Source organism: Mytilus californianus, unplaced genomic scaffold (genome assembly GCF_021869535.1).
Source record: "Mytilus californianus isolate M0D057914Y unplaced genomic scaffold, xbMytCali1.0.p SCAF_1, whole genome shotgun sequence".
In the NCBI taxonomy this organism is placed as follows: domain Eukaryota; kingdom Metazoa; phylum Mollusca; class Bivalvia; order Mytilida; family Mytilidae; genus Mytilus; species Mytilus californianus.
In genome coordinates this window covers 140,690,805-140,710,428 of record NW_026262581.1, presented here as the reverse complement: position 1 = coordinate 140,710,428, position 19,624 = coordinate 140,690,805, and the positions used below count along the sequence as shown (strand labels likewise).

The window sequence follows — 19,624 nt, the reverse complement described above, 5'->3', positions numbered from 1 at the left end:
TAAAAATAATTACATGGAATCTGGTGTTGCATATGTAATGATTTGTACTGTACACGCTAAGTAGTAGAGTTACGTTCCTTTTTTTAAAAAAAACACCCTGTTATGTTCTTATAAAAATATTATATACCGTAAATTGGGTGATTTTGGTTGTAGGTTGCCAAAATTAAGCACACGAAAATAACTCAAACACTAAAAATTTAAACGCTAAAATTGTGTACTGGTATGACAATATCGTAATGTAAATTGTTGGGAATAATACACAAGAACATGTAGTAAAAGGGAAATTACAGGTAAATATTTTATGTTATTATATCTTTCCTATATTTCCTACAATTCTATACATAGCAAAATCTGCAAATAAATACTGGGTATAATTTGACAACAACACTGTATGATTTTAACTTAATTGTCAATTTTTGTCGAGCCTGCGACTTTTGTCACAGAAAGCTCGACATAGGGATAGTCATCCGGCGGCATTAGCTAGCTTCTTAAAAGCTTCATATTTTAGAAGGTGGAAGGTCTGGATGCTTCATACTTTGTATATGGATGCCTCATGTTACGAAGTTTCTGTCAGTCACATGTCCAATGTCCTTGACCTCATTTTCATGGTTCAGTGACTACTTGAAAAAAAAGTTAAGATTTTTTGTAATGTTAAATTCTCTCTTATTATAAGTAATAGGATAACTATATTTGGTATGTGCGTACCTTGCAAGGTCCTCATGCCCGTCAGACAGTTTTCACTTGACCTCGACCTCATTTCATGGATCAGTGAACAAGGCTAAGTTTTGGTGGTCAAGTCCATATCTCAGATACTATAAGCAATAGGGCTAGTATATTCGGTGTATGGAAGGACTGTAAGGTGTACATGTCCAACTGGCAGGTGTCATCTGACCTTGACCTCATTTTCATGGTTCAGTGGTTATAGTTAAGTTTTTGTGTTTTGGTCTGTTTTTCTTATACTGTATGCAATAGGTCTACTATATTTGGTGTATGGAATGATTGTAAGGTGTACATGTCTAGCTGGCAGGTGTCATCTGACCTTGACCTCATTTTCATGGTTCAGTGGTCAAAGTTAAGTTTTTGAGTTTTGGTCTTTTTTTTCTAATACTATACGCAATAGTTCAACTATATTTGGTGTATGGAAATATTTTATGATCTTTTAGTCAGTCACGCAGGTTTTTTTTACCTTGACCTCATTTTCAAGGTTCATTGCTCAGTGTTAAGTTGAGTTTTGGTCTGTTTTTCTTAAACTATAAGCAGTAGGTCAACTATATTTGTTGTATGGAAGAATTGTTAGCTGTACATGCCTGCCTAGCATGGTTCATCTGACCTTGACCTCATTTTCATGGTTCATTGGTCAATGTTTAGTTTACTTGGTTAATGTTAAGTTTATGTGACAGTTGTAATAAAGCTTTATATTTAGGACTATCAACATAATATCAATGATAAGTAAAGAAGGCGAGACATTTCAGCGTGTGCACTCTTGTCTTAAATTGTTAAGAAAACACAATATGAATTTCTATTCAAACATGTTATAAATATGCCTGGCTATCAATATTGCTGATTATGCGTCGATATTGCTGATTATGTGCCGTTATTGATCATTAGATTATCAACAGTACTTGTAATCCTTGATCTTCATGTACTGCCAGAGGTTTAAGGATGACTGATAGCCTTGTCCCTGATTTTAGCCATGTTGTTATTCAAGCCAGCACCATTATATATTCTGTCCATTCTCATTCTAGATCACTGATAGCCTTGTCCCTGATTTTAGCCATGTTGTTATTTAAACCAGCACCATTATATATCCTGTCCATTCTCATTTTAGATCACTGATAGCCTTGTCCCTGATTTTAGCCATGTTGTTATTCAAGCCAGCACCATTATATATCCTGTCCATTCTCATTCTAGATCACTGATAGCCTTGTCCCTGATTTTAGCCATGTTGTTATTCAAGCCCGCACCATTATATATCCTGTCCATTCTCATTCTAGATCACTGATAGCCTTGTCCCTGATTTAAGCCATGTTGTTATTCAAGCCAGCACCATTATATATTCTGTCCATTCTCATTTTAGATCACTGATAGCCTTGTCCCTGATTTTAGCCATGTTGTTATTTAAGCCAGCACCATTATATATCCTGTCCATTCTCATTCTAGATCACTGATAGCCTTGTCCCTGATTTTAGCCATGTTGTCATTCAAGCCAGCACCATTATATATCCTGTCCATTCTCATTTTAGATCACTGATAGCCTTGTCCCTGATTTTAGCCATGTTGTTATTTAAGCCAGCACCATTATATATCCTGTCCATTCTCATTCTAGATCACTGATAGCCTTGTCCCTGATTTTAGCCATGTTGTTATTTAAGCCAGCACCATTATATATCCTGTCCATTCTCATTTTAGATCACTGATAGCCTTGTCCCTGATTTTAGCCATGTTGTTATTTAAGCCAGCACCATTATATATCCTGTCCATTCTCATTCTAGATCACTGATAGCCTTGTCCCTGATTTTAGTTATATATCCTGTCCATTCTCATTCTAGATCACTGATAGCCTTGTCCCTGATTTTAGCCATGTTGTTATTTAAGCCAGCACCATTATATATCCTGTCCATTCTCATTCTAGATCACTGATAGCCTTGTCCCTGATTTTAGCCATGTTGTTATTCAAGCCAGCACCATTATATATTTTGTCCATTCTCATTTTAGATCACTGATAGCCTTGTCCCTGATTTTAGCCATGTTGTTATTTAAGCCAGCACCATTATATATTCTGTCCATTCTCATTCTAGATCACTGATAGCCTTGTCCCTGATTTTAGCCATGTTGTTATTCAAGCCAGCACCATTATATTTTCTGTCCATTCTCATTCTAGATCACTGATAGCCTTGTCCCTGATTTTAGCCATGTTGTTATTCAAACCAGCACCATTATATATTCTGTCCATTCTCATTCTAGATCACTGATAGCCTTGTCCCTGATTTTAGCCATGCTGTTATTCAAGCCAGCACCATTATATATTCTGTCCATTCTCATTCTAGATCACTGATAGCCTTGTCCCTGATTTTAGCCATGTTGTTATTCAAGCCAGCACCATTATATATTCTGTCCATTCTCATTCTAGATCACTGATAGCCTTGTCCCTGATTTTAGCCATGTTGTTATTCAAGCCAGCACCATTATATATCCTGTCCATTCTCATTCTAGATCACTGATAGCCTTGTCCCTGATTTTAGCCATGTTGTTATTCAAGCCAGCACCATTATATATTCTGTCCATTCTCATTCTAGATCACTGATAGCCTTGTCCCTGATTTTAGCCATGTTGTTATTCAAGCCAGCACCATTATATATTCTGTCCATTCTCATTCTAGATCACTGATAGCCTTGTCCCTGATTTTAGCCATGTTGTTATTCAAACCAGCACCATTATATATTCTGTCCATTCTCATTCTAGATCACTGATAGCCTTGTCCCTGATTTTAGCCATGTTGTTATTCAAACCAGCACCATTATATATTCTGTCCATTCTCATTTTAGATCACTGATAGCCTTGTCCCTGATTTTAGCCATGTTGTTATTCAAACCAGCACCATTATATATTCTGTCCATTCTCATTTTAGATCACTGATAGCCTTGTCCCTGATTTTAGCCATGTTGTTATTCAAACCAGCACCATTATATATTCTGTCCATTCTCATTTTAGATCACTGATAGCCTTGTCCCTGATTTTAGCCATGTTGTTATTCAAACCAGCACCATTATATATTCTGTCCATTCTCATTTTAGATCACTGATAGCCTTGTCCCTGATTTTAGCCATGTTGTTATTCAAACCAGCACCATTATATATTCTGTCCATTCTCATTTTAGATCACTGATAGCCTTGTCCCTGATTTTAGCCATGTTGTTATTCAAGCCAGCACCATTATATATTCTGTCCATTCTCATTCTAGATCACTGATAGCCTTGTCCCTGATTTTAGCCATGTTGTTATTCAAGCCAGCACCATTATATATTCTGTCCATTCTCATTCTAGATCACTGATAGCCTTGTCCCTGATTTTAGCCATGTTGTTATTCAAGCCAGCACCATTATATATCCTGTCCATTCTCATTCTAGATCACTGATAGCCTTGTCCCTGATTTTAGCCATGTTGTTATTCAAGCCAGCACCATTATATATTCTGTCCATTCTCATTCTAGATCACTGATAGCCTTGTCCCTGATTTTAGCCATGTTGTTATTCAAACCAGCACCATTATATATTCTGTCCATTCTCATTCTAGATCACTGATAGCCTTGTCCCTGATTTTAGCCATGTTGTTATTCAAACCAGCACCATTATATATTCTGTCCATTCTCATTTTAGATCACTGATAGCCTTGTCCCTGATTTTAGCCATGTTGTTATTCAAACCAGCACCATTATATATTCTGTCCATTCTCATTTTAGATCACTGATAGCCTTGTCCCTGATTTTAGCCATGTTGTTATTCAAACCAGCACCATTATATATTCTGTCCATTCTCATTTTAGATCACTGATAGCCTTGTCCCTGATTTTAGCCATGTTGTTATTCAAACCAGCACCATTATATATTCTGTCCATTCTCATTTTAGATCACTGATAGCCTTGTCCCTGATTTTAGCCATGTTGTTATTCAAGCCAGCACCATTATATATTCTGTCCATTCTCATTTTAGATCACTGATAGCCTTGTCCCTGATTTTAGCCATGTTGTTATTCAAGCCAGCACCATTATATATTCTGTCCATTCTCATTCTAGATCACTGATAGCCTTGTCCCTGATTTTAGCCATGTTGTTATTTAAGCCAGCACCATTATATATCCTGTCCATTCTCATTCTAGATCACTGATAGCTTTGTCCCTGATTTTAGCCATGTTGTTATTTAAGCCAGCACCATTATATATCCTGTCCATTCTCATTCTAGATCACTGATAGCTTTGTCCCTGATTTTAGCCATGTTGTTATTTAAGCCAGCACCATTATATATCCTGTCCATTCTCATTCTAGATCACTGATAGCCTTGTCCCTGATTTTAGCCATGTTGTTATTCAAGCCAGCACCATTATATATCCTGTCCATTCTCATTCTAGATCACTGATAGCTTTGTCCCTGATTTTAGCCATGTTGTTATTTAAGCCAGCACCATTATATATCCTGTCCATTCTCATTCTAGATCACTGATAGCTTTGTCCCTGATTTTAGCCATGTTGTTATTTAAGCCAGCACCATTATATATCCTGTCCATTCTCATTCTAGATCACTGATAGCCTTGTCCCTGATTTTAGCCATGTTGTTATTCAAACCAGCACCATTATATATCCTGTCCATTCTCATTCTAGATCACTGATAGCCTTGTCCCTGATTTTAGCCATGTTGTTATTCAAACCAGCACCATTATATATCCTGTCCATTCTCATTCTAGATCACTGATAGCTTTGTCCCTGATTTTAGCCATGTTGTTATTTAAACCAGCACCATTATATATCCTGTCCATTCTCATTCTAGATCACTGATAGCCTTGTCCCTGATTTTAGCCATGTTGTTATTCAAGCCAGCACCATTATATTTTCTGTCCATTCTCATTCTAGATCACTGATAGCCTTGTCCCTGATTTTAGCCATGTTGTTATTCAAGCCAGCACCATTATATATCCTGTCCATTCTCATTCTAGATCACTGATAGCCTTGTCCCTGATTTTAGCCATGTTGTTATTCAAACCAGCACCATTATATATCCTGGATGAAGTTGATGCTGCTTTAGACATATCACATACACAGAACATTGGGCAGATGATCAAATCTCATTTTAAACATTCACAGGTAATTATTGTTTACTTTTGTTTTTGTTTTATTAACAATGTTGATGTTTGTATGTAAAATGTCCTAACAATATATATGTACAGTGCTATCTTTAATTAATGGTGTAGAAAGAATTGACAACAGGGACTAGAGGGTTGTCCAGAACTGAAGACATACTGTTGAAAAAAAATGTGAAATATATTATTATTACAAATTATGAATTTTTTTTTTTGGTGTGTCTGATGGAGTGTAATTTCCTAAATATTAATATTTTAGGATCATTTATCCTTATTAAAACAAAAGATAACAAAAGATTTATATTAGTTTCCATGTTATGGTAACACCTGTTTTATACCATATGTGTTCGTCCAGTGTTTGTATCAAATAAAGACTTATTACCCTTTGTCAAACACCTTATTATAAAGTAGCACTGCACTGTATGATAACAATTCACACAGTTCAGTCCATATCAGTTTTCATGATTTTATATCAAATTTCTTTTAACATGAGATCTATAATCTAATATAGATTCTGCCACTTCAACCATGTTGAAGACGTCTATGTCTTCAGTCAAAGGGAGATAAATCTTCAAATTTCTTTGTTGTTTCAAGATAATTAAGAGTTTCACATGAGGCCTAAAATAAAATTTCATTTGTTTGGCATTGACACCCGACCCACTGAAAAACTTACCGCCCAAATAATTTTATTTGTGTTTCAGAATTTTTTTTTTTTTATTTAAAAAAATTCGAAATTGTGCCGGAATTTGATCGTATCCGCCGAGTTTGTTCCTGGCTTTACTTATTTCAAATCACGATCTTAAAAGCGCTTGCCTTACACTTTATTGGGAGCAAACATTTAAATGACATGGAATAGAAAAAGTCTGCCAAATGTAATGTCAAAGAGGCCGACAGGGGGAAGCATCTCCCTATGCTGCAATGCATTGGTTAAGGGAGATGGATTTTATCAAAAATCAAATTTTCAGCTATTCTTTGAAAGAAACATTCTTAGAGACCTTATAAAGGACTCAAATTTTATCTTTTGTAAAGCAGAAACAGTTGATGTCTGCTTGACTTTGTCGCTTCATGAGAGAGAAGCTTTTCCCCGGGACATCACAGAACAAATATGCGTGGCTCTTACATTTGTTGAATTTATTAAATATTTGAAATTTATCATTGACAAATTTTCCCTTGAACCAGAGAACAAAGTATCTACTATAGTCAGAACCACAATGATGCATTCAAGATAATTATGGCTGAAAGCACCAAAGCTAAAAGACCAAAATGGTCCCAGATTTACAGGTTTATAGTACATGTAGTAGTTTTGTACCAGTAAATGCTAGCCTGGTACAAAACATACCGGTACATATTTTAAAGACTAGCATCTTGTGTCAATTGAAGTACTTCCCCCTTTTCTTGCCTTTCTTCTTAACATGAATAAGATAACATAAAAGATACTGACAGAAACATATTTATAAATGTATCTAGTGTACTAGTGATGAATAAAATCCCCTCCTTTTCCACAATTCTAAGGACTCATTAATTTATCTGTATTTGTTGAGAATACCGCGGGAGTTAAGACGTCGCGTTTTACCTATTGTATCTAGGGTTGACGTCAATGCGGGACGTAGCCTTAGCAGCTCGAATATATGAAGTAAACGTTAAACTGTATGGTTGTGTTCTTTCTGTATAACGATAGTTGAGTTAGCCCCGACATTTATAGTGCCGTAACCAAAGGATTACATCGATGGAGAAGTTAAAGAATATTAGGACTGGAAATAGAAGTGCAGTGACGAGACTTTTCCGAAAATTCGAGGAGGCGAAGGAAAACACGGACTTCGACAGAGATGAACTACTTGCAACGTACGATAATCTTACGCAAAAGAAGAAATTGTTGGAAAAACTGAACAAACAGATATTGGAAGCAACGGATTCAGACAACGTTGAAAGTGAAATAGTAGATACAGATGAGTATTCAAATAATTTAGACACTAAACTTAGACATTTTCGTAATTTTATACAAATTGGTCAAAACCGTACACCAAGTTCCAATGTAACACAATCTTCATATCAAGTACTCAATGTAGAAAGCCCTCCTTTCCGCCCGGCAAATGTTGATAACTTTCAAAACGCAACACCATTCTATGCTTCATCCGCCGCTCAACCACAGACAAGCTACAATGGCTCTGATACAGGTCATATTGCTCCACAAAATATAGCTAGTACTAGTAACCATCGTTTACCCAAGTTATCACTACCGAAGTTTAATGGCAACATTTTAGATTGGCAAACGTTTTGGGACTCGTACGAATCTGCTGTACATTTTAATCCTACTTTGACAAACATTGAGAAATTTAATTATCTGAAATCGCAACTTGAAAGCGAGGCATTAAATACGATAACTGGATTTGCGCTTACAAATGGTAAATACATGGAGGCTATAAATGTACTCAAGGAACGGTTCGAACAAACACACAGAATTACGGAAGCCTACTTACAGGCACTTTTAGATATTGCCCAACCACGATACACCTTGTCAAGCTTAAGATTATTTTATAACCGATGTGAAGCCTACGTAAGAGGTTTAGATTCGCTCGGACAACCTGAGACGTCATATGGAACTTTACTGGTACCGATTATCATGAGAAAGTTACCAAGTGAAATCAGACAACACATAGCAAGAGAACATGGACCGTCCAGTTGGAATTTGAAAGATCTGAGAAGGAGCATATTGAATGAAATTCAAATCATGGAGGCAGGACAAAATACAGGTACATATCTCAGAGTCTTTAAACCGTCAGTTCGCAACTGCATCTACTTGTACATTTCATACAGGAACCGAATCACCGCGAGAAAACACATCACACAACGCGAAGAGCCAACCCCGGAATATTACAGAAAGACCATGTGTTTTTTGTAAAGAGATACATGCACCAGCACACTGTACCAATGTTAGTAATCATAAAGCTCGCATGTCTATCGTAAAACGTGATAATTTATGTTTTAATTGTTTAGGTAACCATCATGCTAATGAGTGTCAATCGAAACGAACGTGTCGACACTGCAACCAGAGACATCATTCCAGCCTATGTAGTGCAAGTAGCAATGTTAACAGCGAAGGTTTAGCATTCATTACAAGCAATACAAATAAACAGATTCAATCTACACCCGTCAATCTTATAAATGACACTGAAAACGAGGAAGATACTAAAGTTTTGCATTCATCGACACAGATGCGTACAAATGTGCTATTGAAGACTGCTGTAGCTCCTGTATGGTCAGGTAATATATGTATGGATACGAATGTTTTATTTGATGAGGGTGCACAAAGATCTTTTTTAACTGATGATCTAGCGAAAAAATTGAATTTGAAAACTGAAGGAGTTGAAATTGTACATTTATCGGCATTTGGAAAGGATAACACCAGCACGAGCGAACTACGTAAATCCACCGTACACATTGAAACAGAGAATAGGCGTAAATTTCCTATTGAAGTCCTTATTGTTCCTACTATAGCAGTTCCAATACATAATCATATGCGGTACGTAAACCGAAATATGGATTATCTCAAAGGATTAAGACTCGCTCATCCAGTTACTCGGGACGATTCTTTTGAGATATCGTTACTTATTGGTGCCGACTACTATTGGAACTTTATCGAAGACAAAGTAATAAGAGGAGACGGACCGATCGCGGTTAAGTCAAAGCTTGGATACTTACTATCAGGACCCTTACAACCAGGCAGGGTACATTCGTCTACGACATCCAGCATCTTGAACGTACTGGTTTCGAATAAATCAGAGGAATTTGGCTTAAAAGAAATGATAAAGGAACAGACACGTCGCGGATTTATCGAGAGAGATGAGGAAGCAGGACCGACAGGGAAAATATTAAAAGATGGACTGAATGATACGTATCTAATGAACTGTTGTGACTTATTATGGACTGTTACGAAAATGTTTGATTTATTGACTTACTTTCAAAAACCTATAATATGATACTATTTCATTGAAAAAAGGAACAGGTGCACGGAAAATATAGACATACTGTGATTTGTGTATACGAGATAGACTCATTGTGATTTAATTCGAAGATAACTAATCTGGGAGTTAATGACTGTGCTAAAGTTATTAAGTTAAAGTCAAGTTTAGATTTGATAGACAGTAATTTTCATTCATTTTTACTTTATTGTAATTTAATTTTAATATTTACTTTTAGCGGCCCGGAGAATGTTGAGAATACCGCGGGAGTTAAGACGTCGCGTTTTACCTATTGTATCTAGGGTTGACGTCAATGCGGGACGTAGCCTTAGCAGCTCGAATATATGAAGTAAACGTTAAACTGTATGGTTGTGTTCTTTCTGTATAACGATAGTTGAGTTAGCCCCGACAGTATTCATGTATTAAATGCATGTCCAGATTTCTGTTAATCAAACAAGCATTACAACCCATAATTTATTTATCTGCAAAAATTGTCTGTCCGGCTGCATATTTCCGAATCCGGGTCCGTTAGCCCTGATTCACGTTCGCCCTAGTACCTGTTCGCCCTAATTCCTGTTCGCACTGAGTCCGTTCGACCTGATTTCTATTTTATTTTGTTGTCTTGTATAGTATAAATTATTTGAATTAATTATGTTAAAGTTTGTTGAAAATTTCGCTGAATATTTATGTTGTATTGCTGCTACCAGATAATTATTTTTCTTTTGATTTGCATTAAATATTCTTGCCAGAATATTCATCATGTTGAATGTGGGCAGTATTTTGAAGAAGAAAAAGTGTTCAGAAACTGAAGACCAAGTTATCTGTATGGATTTATCTTTTTTGAAACCTTGTAACAATTTCAAAACAATCCAAACAGGTATAACAAGATCCAACTCACTCAACACCTTGAGATTAAAGAAGCCAAGCGGCGAAAACAATTTCCCTTTAATGTCTTACAATTCTTACATCATTGTTTTAAAGGGAAACTTCGCAAAAAAATGAAAAATTGATATTATGTTGATTATGTATAAAAAACCACAAATTCATAAATATTAAAGTTTAATTCTGCTAGATAAGAGATCACCATCGATTTTAAATTTAGAGTATCACTTCTCCGCGTGCGGCCATTTTGACATCATTCCTGAATAGAAACCACGATATATCTATAAACCACAAAGGACCAAAACAAGCAGTAACCTAACGTAGCCGTAATTGAGTGTCGATATCTTGTCAAGCGTACGGTTGTTTACCCGACAAGGAAAGCCTAAACAGTTTCCCGGGTCACAAAAAAGATTATAATAGACATGGTTGTGCATGCAACCTTTCCTAACTAACTTGATACGGAAAATGTAATTATATATAATTTTTTTTTTAATAACTAGTACTATGGTCTGTCGTTTTGAAACTGGTTTGTTTACTAAGTTTTTGAAACAAGAAATGTTAATGGAAATTAGTTAAAAAGTTCAAAGTGATAAATTAAGTGTGCCGTGTAAAAATGTTTTCGAAAATCTAGTGTGTTCATAATTCATTTATGTAATAATCTTATTTAAATAAATTCGGACCTTCCCTTATCTGATCACCAGCATTGCTAAAGGAATTGTTCCCAGAGGTATTGTGAGTTGACACGTCCAGGTATTCAAGCGATTTCCTGTCGGGCTTTTAAACTCTTATTACACAATTACATAAAGCAAGTTCGTGCATCACTTCACCTCTGAGGGCATTGAGAAGTGTACACGGCCGATAACTTGTAACTTTCCATTTTGAAACTATCAGGTGAATATACATCTTTGTCTTGCGTGTCCGATAGTGATATGCTAGTCTTTACTAAACCATAGATATAATAGCCATTATATATATGACTAAACTCATACGCTTGTTTATAAATAACATTTATGGTGTAAAGAACATTTATGAAAATCTAAATTATTCCAAAAAAAGATTTGATAAAATAAAAATATATTTACATATTTTCCAAACGTAAATTGGGGAAAATGTAAGTAATTACTCGTTGTCAATAATTATGGACATTTTGAAACGTACAAATATTGATTTAACAAAATGTACGCACTTGTCGATCATTGGATTATACGCCTAGATAGAAGGTTACGGAACTATAGATAGTCGCAATTTAGAATATATACATGTATATTGAATATACGAAAGAAACATCCAAAACCAATCTGATTTAAATACAGGTCGATATCTAAGTGTCTCATAAGTCTATTCTAAGGCTGGATATTTGATCTCTGTTTTTATTATGAATTGTTGTATATATATATTGTTTGATCAAATATGTGACACTATAATAAAATAATTATTTATTCATTTTATTTATTTTATTTATTTTATTTATTTTATTTATTTTATTTATTTTATTTATTTTATTTATTTATGTATATCTAACTTGCTTTGGTTCATCAAAGTTATGCACATAGTAAAATCACAGATTTTTATTTCCATAAGATTATTTTGAACAGTTTAAGAAAGTCGTCATCATCTCAATGGTTGTGTATTATATATAATAATGTAATAATGTGAACATGGTTCTATTATACCTCATGTCAATTTTCCTGTTCCGACATGTATGTAATATATAGGCCACTGGACGTACACTAATGATCCCCAAAAAGCTTATTTGAAGAAATAAAGAAACTTCACTCCGAATTGACTGATAGTAGATGTGTTAACGTCTGGTCAGCTAGAAGGTTGATTAATTTATTTAGTTAGCTTAATAGGGATGAGGGATAAACCATTCCTAATATTGCACTTATGCATAAAATATTAAATGAGAGTAATATAAGAGAAAATATAAATACGAAAAGTCGCATATCTGGTAAAAAAAAAAGTCTCACTGGCAACTATAGAATTTCACGTACACTTGTCATTCTTAATCGAAATAACGGACAGTCATTAAAATACATGCATGTACACTTTGATAAAAAGGGGTGCTGCAGTTGCATATTATTCATCATAAATCTATTTCAAGTATATACTTTCCTGTCATTCTTATAAGTTAACGCAGAGACATGTAACTTTACATCTCTAGTTAACGACAATCAACCATATAAATATTTGAATCTGATGTGACTTACCGTTCATCTCTTTCTTTTTTCATCTTTTTTTTTTTTATTTGGGCAGGTACACAAACATTGTTATGTTAGATATACTGTTCCCAGGTTGGGAGGGGGCGGTGGTTGGGGGTGAAGTATATCGAAAGTTACAAAATAAGAACGTTGTATTTATGAATTTACATGAAGAATTCTGATCTTGGGCGTATGTTTCTTTTTTTTTTTTAAGTTCAGTGATTTAAATTGAGAGAAAAAAATATAGTCAGAATTTAAATCGTACCGGCAATTTCCACCTAAGACTCCTCTAAAGTCATGAATGGTCATGCTTCACAATCATCAGAATTTTCTTTGCATTGGTACATTCTGTATCGGTAGTGATTTACCTTGACATTTCCGGGTATAACAGAGCTACTTGTATATTATCTGTATGTGGTAAGGTGTCGTCCCATGAGGTCTTACGTATACAGGTTCACATTTATAATGGTTTCTGATATAACAAGGTTTTATGACATTCACACTTCTGCATGTTCTGTATACCAAATTCTTATCTTATTTTCAGACCAAACGAGGATATGAATATTTTCCAGGAAAAATATTGAGTATCAAAGTATCAAATTAATTTCGGGATTTTTTTCTTTCTTGGTATTAAATCACAGAAACTTAAAGAAAATACTGCTTGTCCGCTTTAGGTGTATTCTTGTCAGTTAAGACTGACATATATGTCTCTGGTATAAAGTGGGTTTATGAATGAATGATAAGTCTTGCAAAGGTACAAGATATAAAGCACATTGAAAATTGATTCCTCCGGTCTGTCTCCATTCAAAAAAGGAAAGTTGACGTTAGATTGATTCTGTTATTTTTTTTAAACATCGTTGGTCAAATAGCTAAAGTATGAATACGTTGTGAGATTTTAAATATTTTAATAAGGGCATTCCCGATTAGGTAAATGTAGATCGCTGTGGACGGACCAAGCTATATTAATCATGTAACCGCGATAATTTTCTCTAAACATTGAAATATTCACGGTTAATACCCATGATAATTTGAAAAAGTAAGTACAGTGTTTGGTTTATACGCTCGTTTTCGTGGGCCATTTTTATTTGTAAAATTATTTAATTGAAAGTAATTCAGAATTTCGATGTTACAACAAAATACTCACCTATCTATTTTAAAATTAAGCTTACGCAAAATATAAAAGATATACATGTATATAACGGCGATTCAGGTATTTTGCCACCATATTCCTCCCCAAATAATTAATGTTTTTATCATTCATACGAAATGTTGTTCACACCTGTAACGGTGAACCGTGTTGGCTAAAATTCACCGAGTGAAGATCAAAAGAATAGAATTACAGAATGCTAATCTTTTAATTACCTTGAATTTAACCACGCAATCAACAGGTGGTCACTTAGTGTCACAGTACAATACACACTGTATTTACACAGTACTCGACTGAAGTAAAAGCCTTCAGGTGAGAATACAAACATGCATTTGTAAAACAATATCAGTTATATATATTTGTTCAAAGTATCCGTCGGAAAAAAAATTCATGAAAATATATTCTGTTGTATGATTTACTTTTATTACTATAATCATAGCAGAAATCCTTTAAATATAAATTGTACATTTTAATTTTGAAAGTTGCACGGCGGATCACTTTACTTTCTTAATTATTAGTTGGTTAATAGCTACGCCAAAAGTCGTCGATGCGCTTTAAATCGCGTTATTAGATGATTAACGAACAAGACTTACAACGAGATTTATTCACTCCCGGCATGCAAAAAGACTTAAACTACGTCACATAAGTCAGGAAGTTGGAATAAATTCAATTATTAATTCCCAATTTTCTTCTTTATTAGTGTTCATATCCAGATAAAACTTGGTAAATATGTTTTTTATGGTATTATGAACATAATAAGATGAAAAGTAAAAAATCGCGAATTTTCCCTTTAACTCATTCCAAGCTGACTTGTTTATTTAAAAAAAAACAATTTCATTATTAATCCATCAAAACAATAACTACAACAATCAGTGAGATCAAAGACATCGTAATCATACCTAATCAGCATTCTAAATTACAAAACTTTGAATTTTCGGAATACCAAGCCTTTTCCACCTCAGGAATAGATTACCTTAGTTTACCTTTGGCAAAACTTTTAGGAATTTTGGGTCCTCAATGCCCTTCAACTTCGTACTTTATTTGGCCTTATTAACCTTTTTGATTCGAGCGTCACTGATGAGTCTTTTGTAGACGAAATGTATGTCTGGTGTACAAAATTTCAATCCTGGTATCTATAATGAGTTTATCTATAATCAACAGTCATTAAAAGTAATTCTGAATAAAAACAATTGTAACAATGAAGCCAATTAGCCTGATTAATGCTCCAAAACAAAAACCATTTTTTTTTTTATTAATTTCCATGTTTATTCATGAATTTGGAGAGATATATATTTTTTTAATATTTACCATTTAAATATCTGAATAAGATTATAAAACCTTAAATTATACCATAAATATTAATTTATTTTTTTTTAAATTAGAGCAAACGGACCCAGGGCGAACGGACTCTATGGGCGAACGGACTCAGGGCGAACGGACCCAGGGCCAACATGTAATTAGAGCGAGAAAGGACCCGATACCTTAAATACCCATATTTCCATTTTGAATTTATCATACGTTTTAAACCTAGCCCTGAAAAACCTTGCACTTGGATAATATTAGTATAGACAACATGTCTATTTGTGCCTACCTTCCAAATTTTTAATATTTTGCTATCCTAATTTGGTACAGATCCTTTATCCTCAAAACTTATCAGGGGCAGTAGGCATGTTTGTATGGTAGTTTGTCACACCTTACATGTATGATTACTAGCCTCTAGGTGTTGGTTTGAGCCCTAGTTGGGAAGTTGCAAAATTAAGGTTTGATTTTCATGTCATATGTGATAAGGTTAGTCAGTTTCCTTCCGCAGGTTGGCACTTTCCTTCAAGTACTACGGTTTAGTACGCCAACAAAACTGACTGCCATGAAATAACCCATATGGTGTAGAAAGTGAATGATGATGTTCATAAAACCAAAGCAAACAATCAAAGTTTTAAATCATTAAAATTGAGAATGGAAATGGGGAATGTGTCAAAGAGACAACAACCCGACCATAGAACAGACAACAGCAGAAGGTCACCAACAGGTCTTCAATGCAGCGAGAAATTCCCGCACCCGGAGGCGTCCTTCAGCTGGCCCCTAAACAAATATATATACTAGTTCAGTGATAATGAACGCCATACTAATCTCCAAATTGTACGCAAGAAACTAAAATTAAAAATAATACAAGACTAACAAAGGCTAGAGGCTCCTGACTTGGGACAGGCGCAAAAATGCGGCGGGGTTAAACATGTTTATGAGATCTCAACCCTCCCCCTATACCTCTAGCCAATGTAGAAAAGTAAACGCATAACAATACGCACATTAAAATTCAGTTCAAGAGAAGTCCGAGTCTGATGTCAGAAGATGTAACCAAAGAAAATAAACAAAATGACAATAATACATAAATAACAACAGACTACTAGCAGTTAACTGACATGCCAGCTCCAGACTTCAATTAAACTGATTGAAAGATTATGTCTTCATCATATGAATATCAGGCACAATCCTTCCCGTTAGGGGTTTAGTATCATACCATCATAACATATATGAGAAGAACATAATCCGTGTCATGCCAACAACTGGTTTTTAAATAAATGTGTTTAGTGCCGATGCAAAGACCCTATAAGTGAATCAATATTAACGCCAAAATATGCAATCTTTATTTATTTATCATTGTCTATTTGTACAAGGAGCATTAGTGGTTGAGCCATTTAAAATATGGTTATTTTACCGAACTATGACCACAACTTCAAGATGTGACATCAGGTCTCTGTTCAATGGGCAGTCCCACAATTAAATTTCAAGTTTCACTTCATACATTTTATATGGTTAATTTGTCAGTTTCCTGCCTCAGTTCTGTATTTTTTTCTGGGTACTTTGGTTAACTCTGCCAATAAAACTGACTGTCTTACATGAAATTATCCATATGATGTAGAATGTGACATTGACGGTTGGCCCCTTTCAAAGAAACCATCAGCATGTACACACAACAATGCTGCAATGCTTTAGACACCATTGATCTAGAGACTTCATGATTTACATGTATAAAGCTTTTAAATATTAAAAAAAATAATTTCCCTACCTACCTACCCACCTGCTGATAGTGTGGGTCGGCAATGCCAAACAAAATTTTTTAAGGGTGGCCTGAGCTGTTTTTCCCCTATTAGTCTTTGTTAAATTTTGCACTTTTCAAAATATTGTACAGAATTTATCTTGTTTCAAATAAAGAAATACTTGGCATAAGTACAAGTTTTGTCCTGTCATGAATTTCTAAGAGCCAGTTGAAATCAGTATAGAATTCCATAAAGAATAATCCTCTTGTTGATAGTAGACTAGAACTGACTTTTAAAACTATACCTTTTGTTTACAGTAATACATCATGAAAACTGGTACCTCACATAATTAATTTTATTCATTTATTGTATAGCAATGTTTCTTGAGCGGGATTTTAAAATTGGATAAAACCAAAAACAAATTTGTTTTATGTGTGTTTTAGACATTTTTCAGATCTGTAGTCAATGTAAGACTTCATCAATATGAAGATATGGTTTGAACTTTTGAGATTTAACTTTAAACTTTTGCTATACAATGAATTTTTTATTGCATGATGTTGTTTCCTTCCGTCATACTAAATTTAAAATCAAATATTTGAAACAACTGGTAAAAAATATTTCTGGCAAGGACAAGAAGTAGCTTAGAAGTAGATTTTAAAGCATGCTAGAAATTTTCTATTTGAAACATTTGTAAACAAATTGTAATTTTATTTTCAGTTTATTGTGGTGTCTTTGAAAGACGGGATGTTTCAAAATGCCAACGTCTTATACAAGACACGGTTTATTGATGGTGTATCTACGGTGGAACGATTCACATCGACCACGGCGCCATCCACATCACGAGATATAACGTAATGACTTTACCTTCCTTTAATATTTTATTTTCAGTTCATTGTCGTCTCATTGAAGGATGGTATGTTTAATAACGCCAACGTTTTATACAAGACCAGGTTTGTAGATGGTGTCTCCACGGTAACCAGATATGTTCAGCACCACAAATCAACATCATCCTCAGCCAATAAAGAAAATGATTCAACAACAGCCAAGAAGAAGCAGTCTGCAAAACGAGCCAGAATTGAAGAGATAGCAACATAGAGAAATATTGTGTTGTAACATGATGAACATACCACAGAATGTCTTCCCTGCCTTTACTCCACATGTGTATATATACAGTAGTTATACATCTTGGTTCTACTTCATTCTTTCCTTTCACAAAACCTCTTATCTGTAAATCTTTTCATGTGTAGACGGATCCTAACTAGTGGTATTCCTTCCCAGACACAACGTCCTCTGAATATGAAAACTAAAAAATACTTGAAATTGCTTAGAAGGGTTTTGAATCAAGATAGTTTTAAAATATGTTAGAATTTTACTAATACTGCATACCCAACATTACAGGACATGCTGTAGAGTATTTAGATTAAGAGGTGTAGACATAGTAATTATAGGATTTTTGTCTTGTTTTAAATGTTTGTAAAAAGCTTGTCTTGTTTTAAGCATATTTATCTATGTTAATGTATTTAATTATTGTATAAAATGGTTTTAATTTCTGATAAGAAATTAAGCAGCCCTGTTTTAGCAGCTAATTATAATGGATAGTACTGTTTTTTATGCCCCCGCCGTAGCGGTGGGGGCATTAAGTTTTACCCTTGTCCGTCTGTACGTACGAACGTACGTCCGTACGTCCCAAAATTGGTTTCCGTTCTCTAACTTCAGTTTGCCTCAACCAAATGTTATGAAACTTATACACAATGCTTATTACCACAAAACACAGATCAAGTTTGAATTTTGGTGGCGTCACTGTAACCGTTCTAGAGTTATGCCTCTTTATAAATGGAATAATTGGAAAAATTTTAGTTTCCGTTCTCTAACTTAAGTTTGCCTCAACCAAATGTTATGAAACTTATACACAGTGCTTATAACCACAAAACACAGATCAAATTTGAATTTTGGTGGCGTCACTGTAACCTTTCTAGAGTTATGCCCCTTTATAAATGGAATAATTGGAAAATTTTTAGTTTCCATTCTCTAACTTAAGTTTGCCTCAACCAAATGTTATGAAACATATACACAGTGCTTATTGCCACAAAACCCAGATCAAGTTTGAATTTTGGTGGCGTCACTTTAACCTTTCTAGAGTTATGCCTCTTTATAAATGGAAAAATTGCAAAATTTTTAGTTTCCGTTCTCTAACTTAAGTTTGCCTCAACCAAATGTTATGAAACTTATACACAATGCTTATTACCACAAAACACAGATCAAGTTTGAATTTTGGTGGAGTCACTTAACCGTTCTAGAGTTATACCCCTTTATAAAAGAAAAATTGCAAAATTTTTATTTTCTTGTAAATATCAAGTAATTTATATTAAAATTGGAGTTATCTTCCTTTGTCCATGATTATAGTTGAATCAACTACAATCAATGCTTTATACAATGCAATGTTTAATTTTGACTTCCACTGATAAAACACAGATCAAGTTGAATTTGGGTAGTGTCACTTTAACCATTATTGAGGTATGCCCTTTATAAATCAAAAGATTGCAAAATTTTTAG

At 34.5% G+C, this 19,624-nt stretch overlaps 1 protein-coding gene across 3 annotated transcripts in view; it reads left to right on the top strand.

Moving 5' to 3' along the window:
- The window catches only part of LOC127737407 (structural maintenance of chromosomes protein 2-like), a 77,974-nt gene extending 59,296 nt beyond the window's left edge, over window positions 1-18,678 (top strand). The window contains exons 23-24 of one of the 3 annotated variants that reach the window (XM_052248062.1): window positions 5,704-5,851; window positions 17,960-18,678. In XM_052248062.1, the coding sequence (XP_052104022.1) occupies window positions 5,704-5,851; window positions 17,960-18,166 (355 nt within the window). In that variant the 3' untranslated portion in view covers window positions 18,167-18,678. The other 2 variants (XM_052248070.1, XM_052248078.1) reach the window with 2 other exon arrangements.
- Window positions 18,679-19,624: the final 946 nt, after the last annotated feature.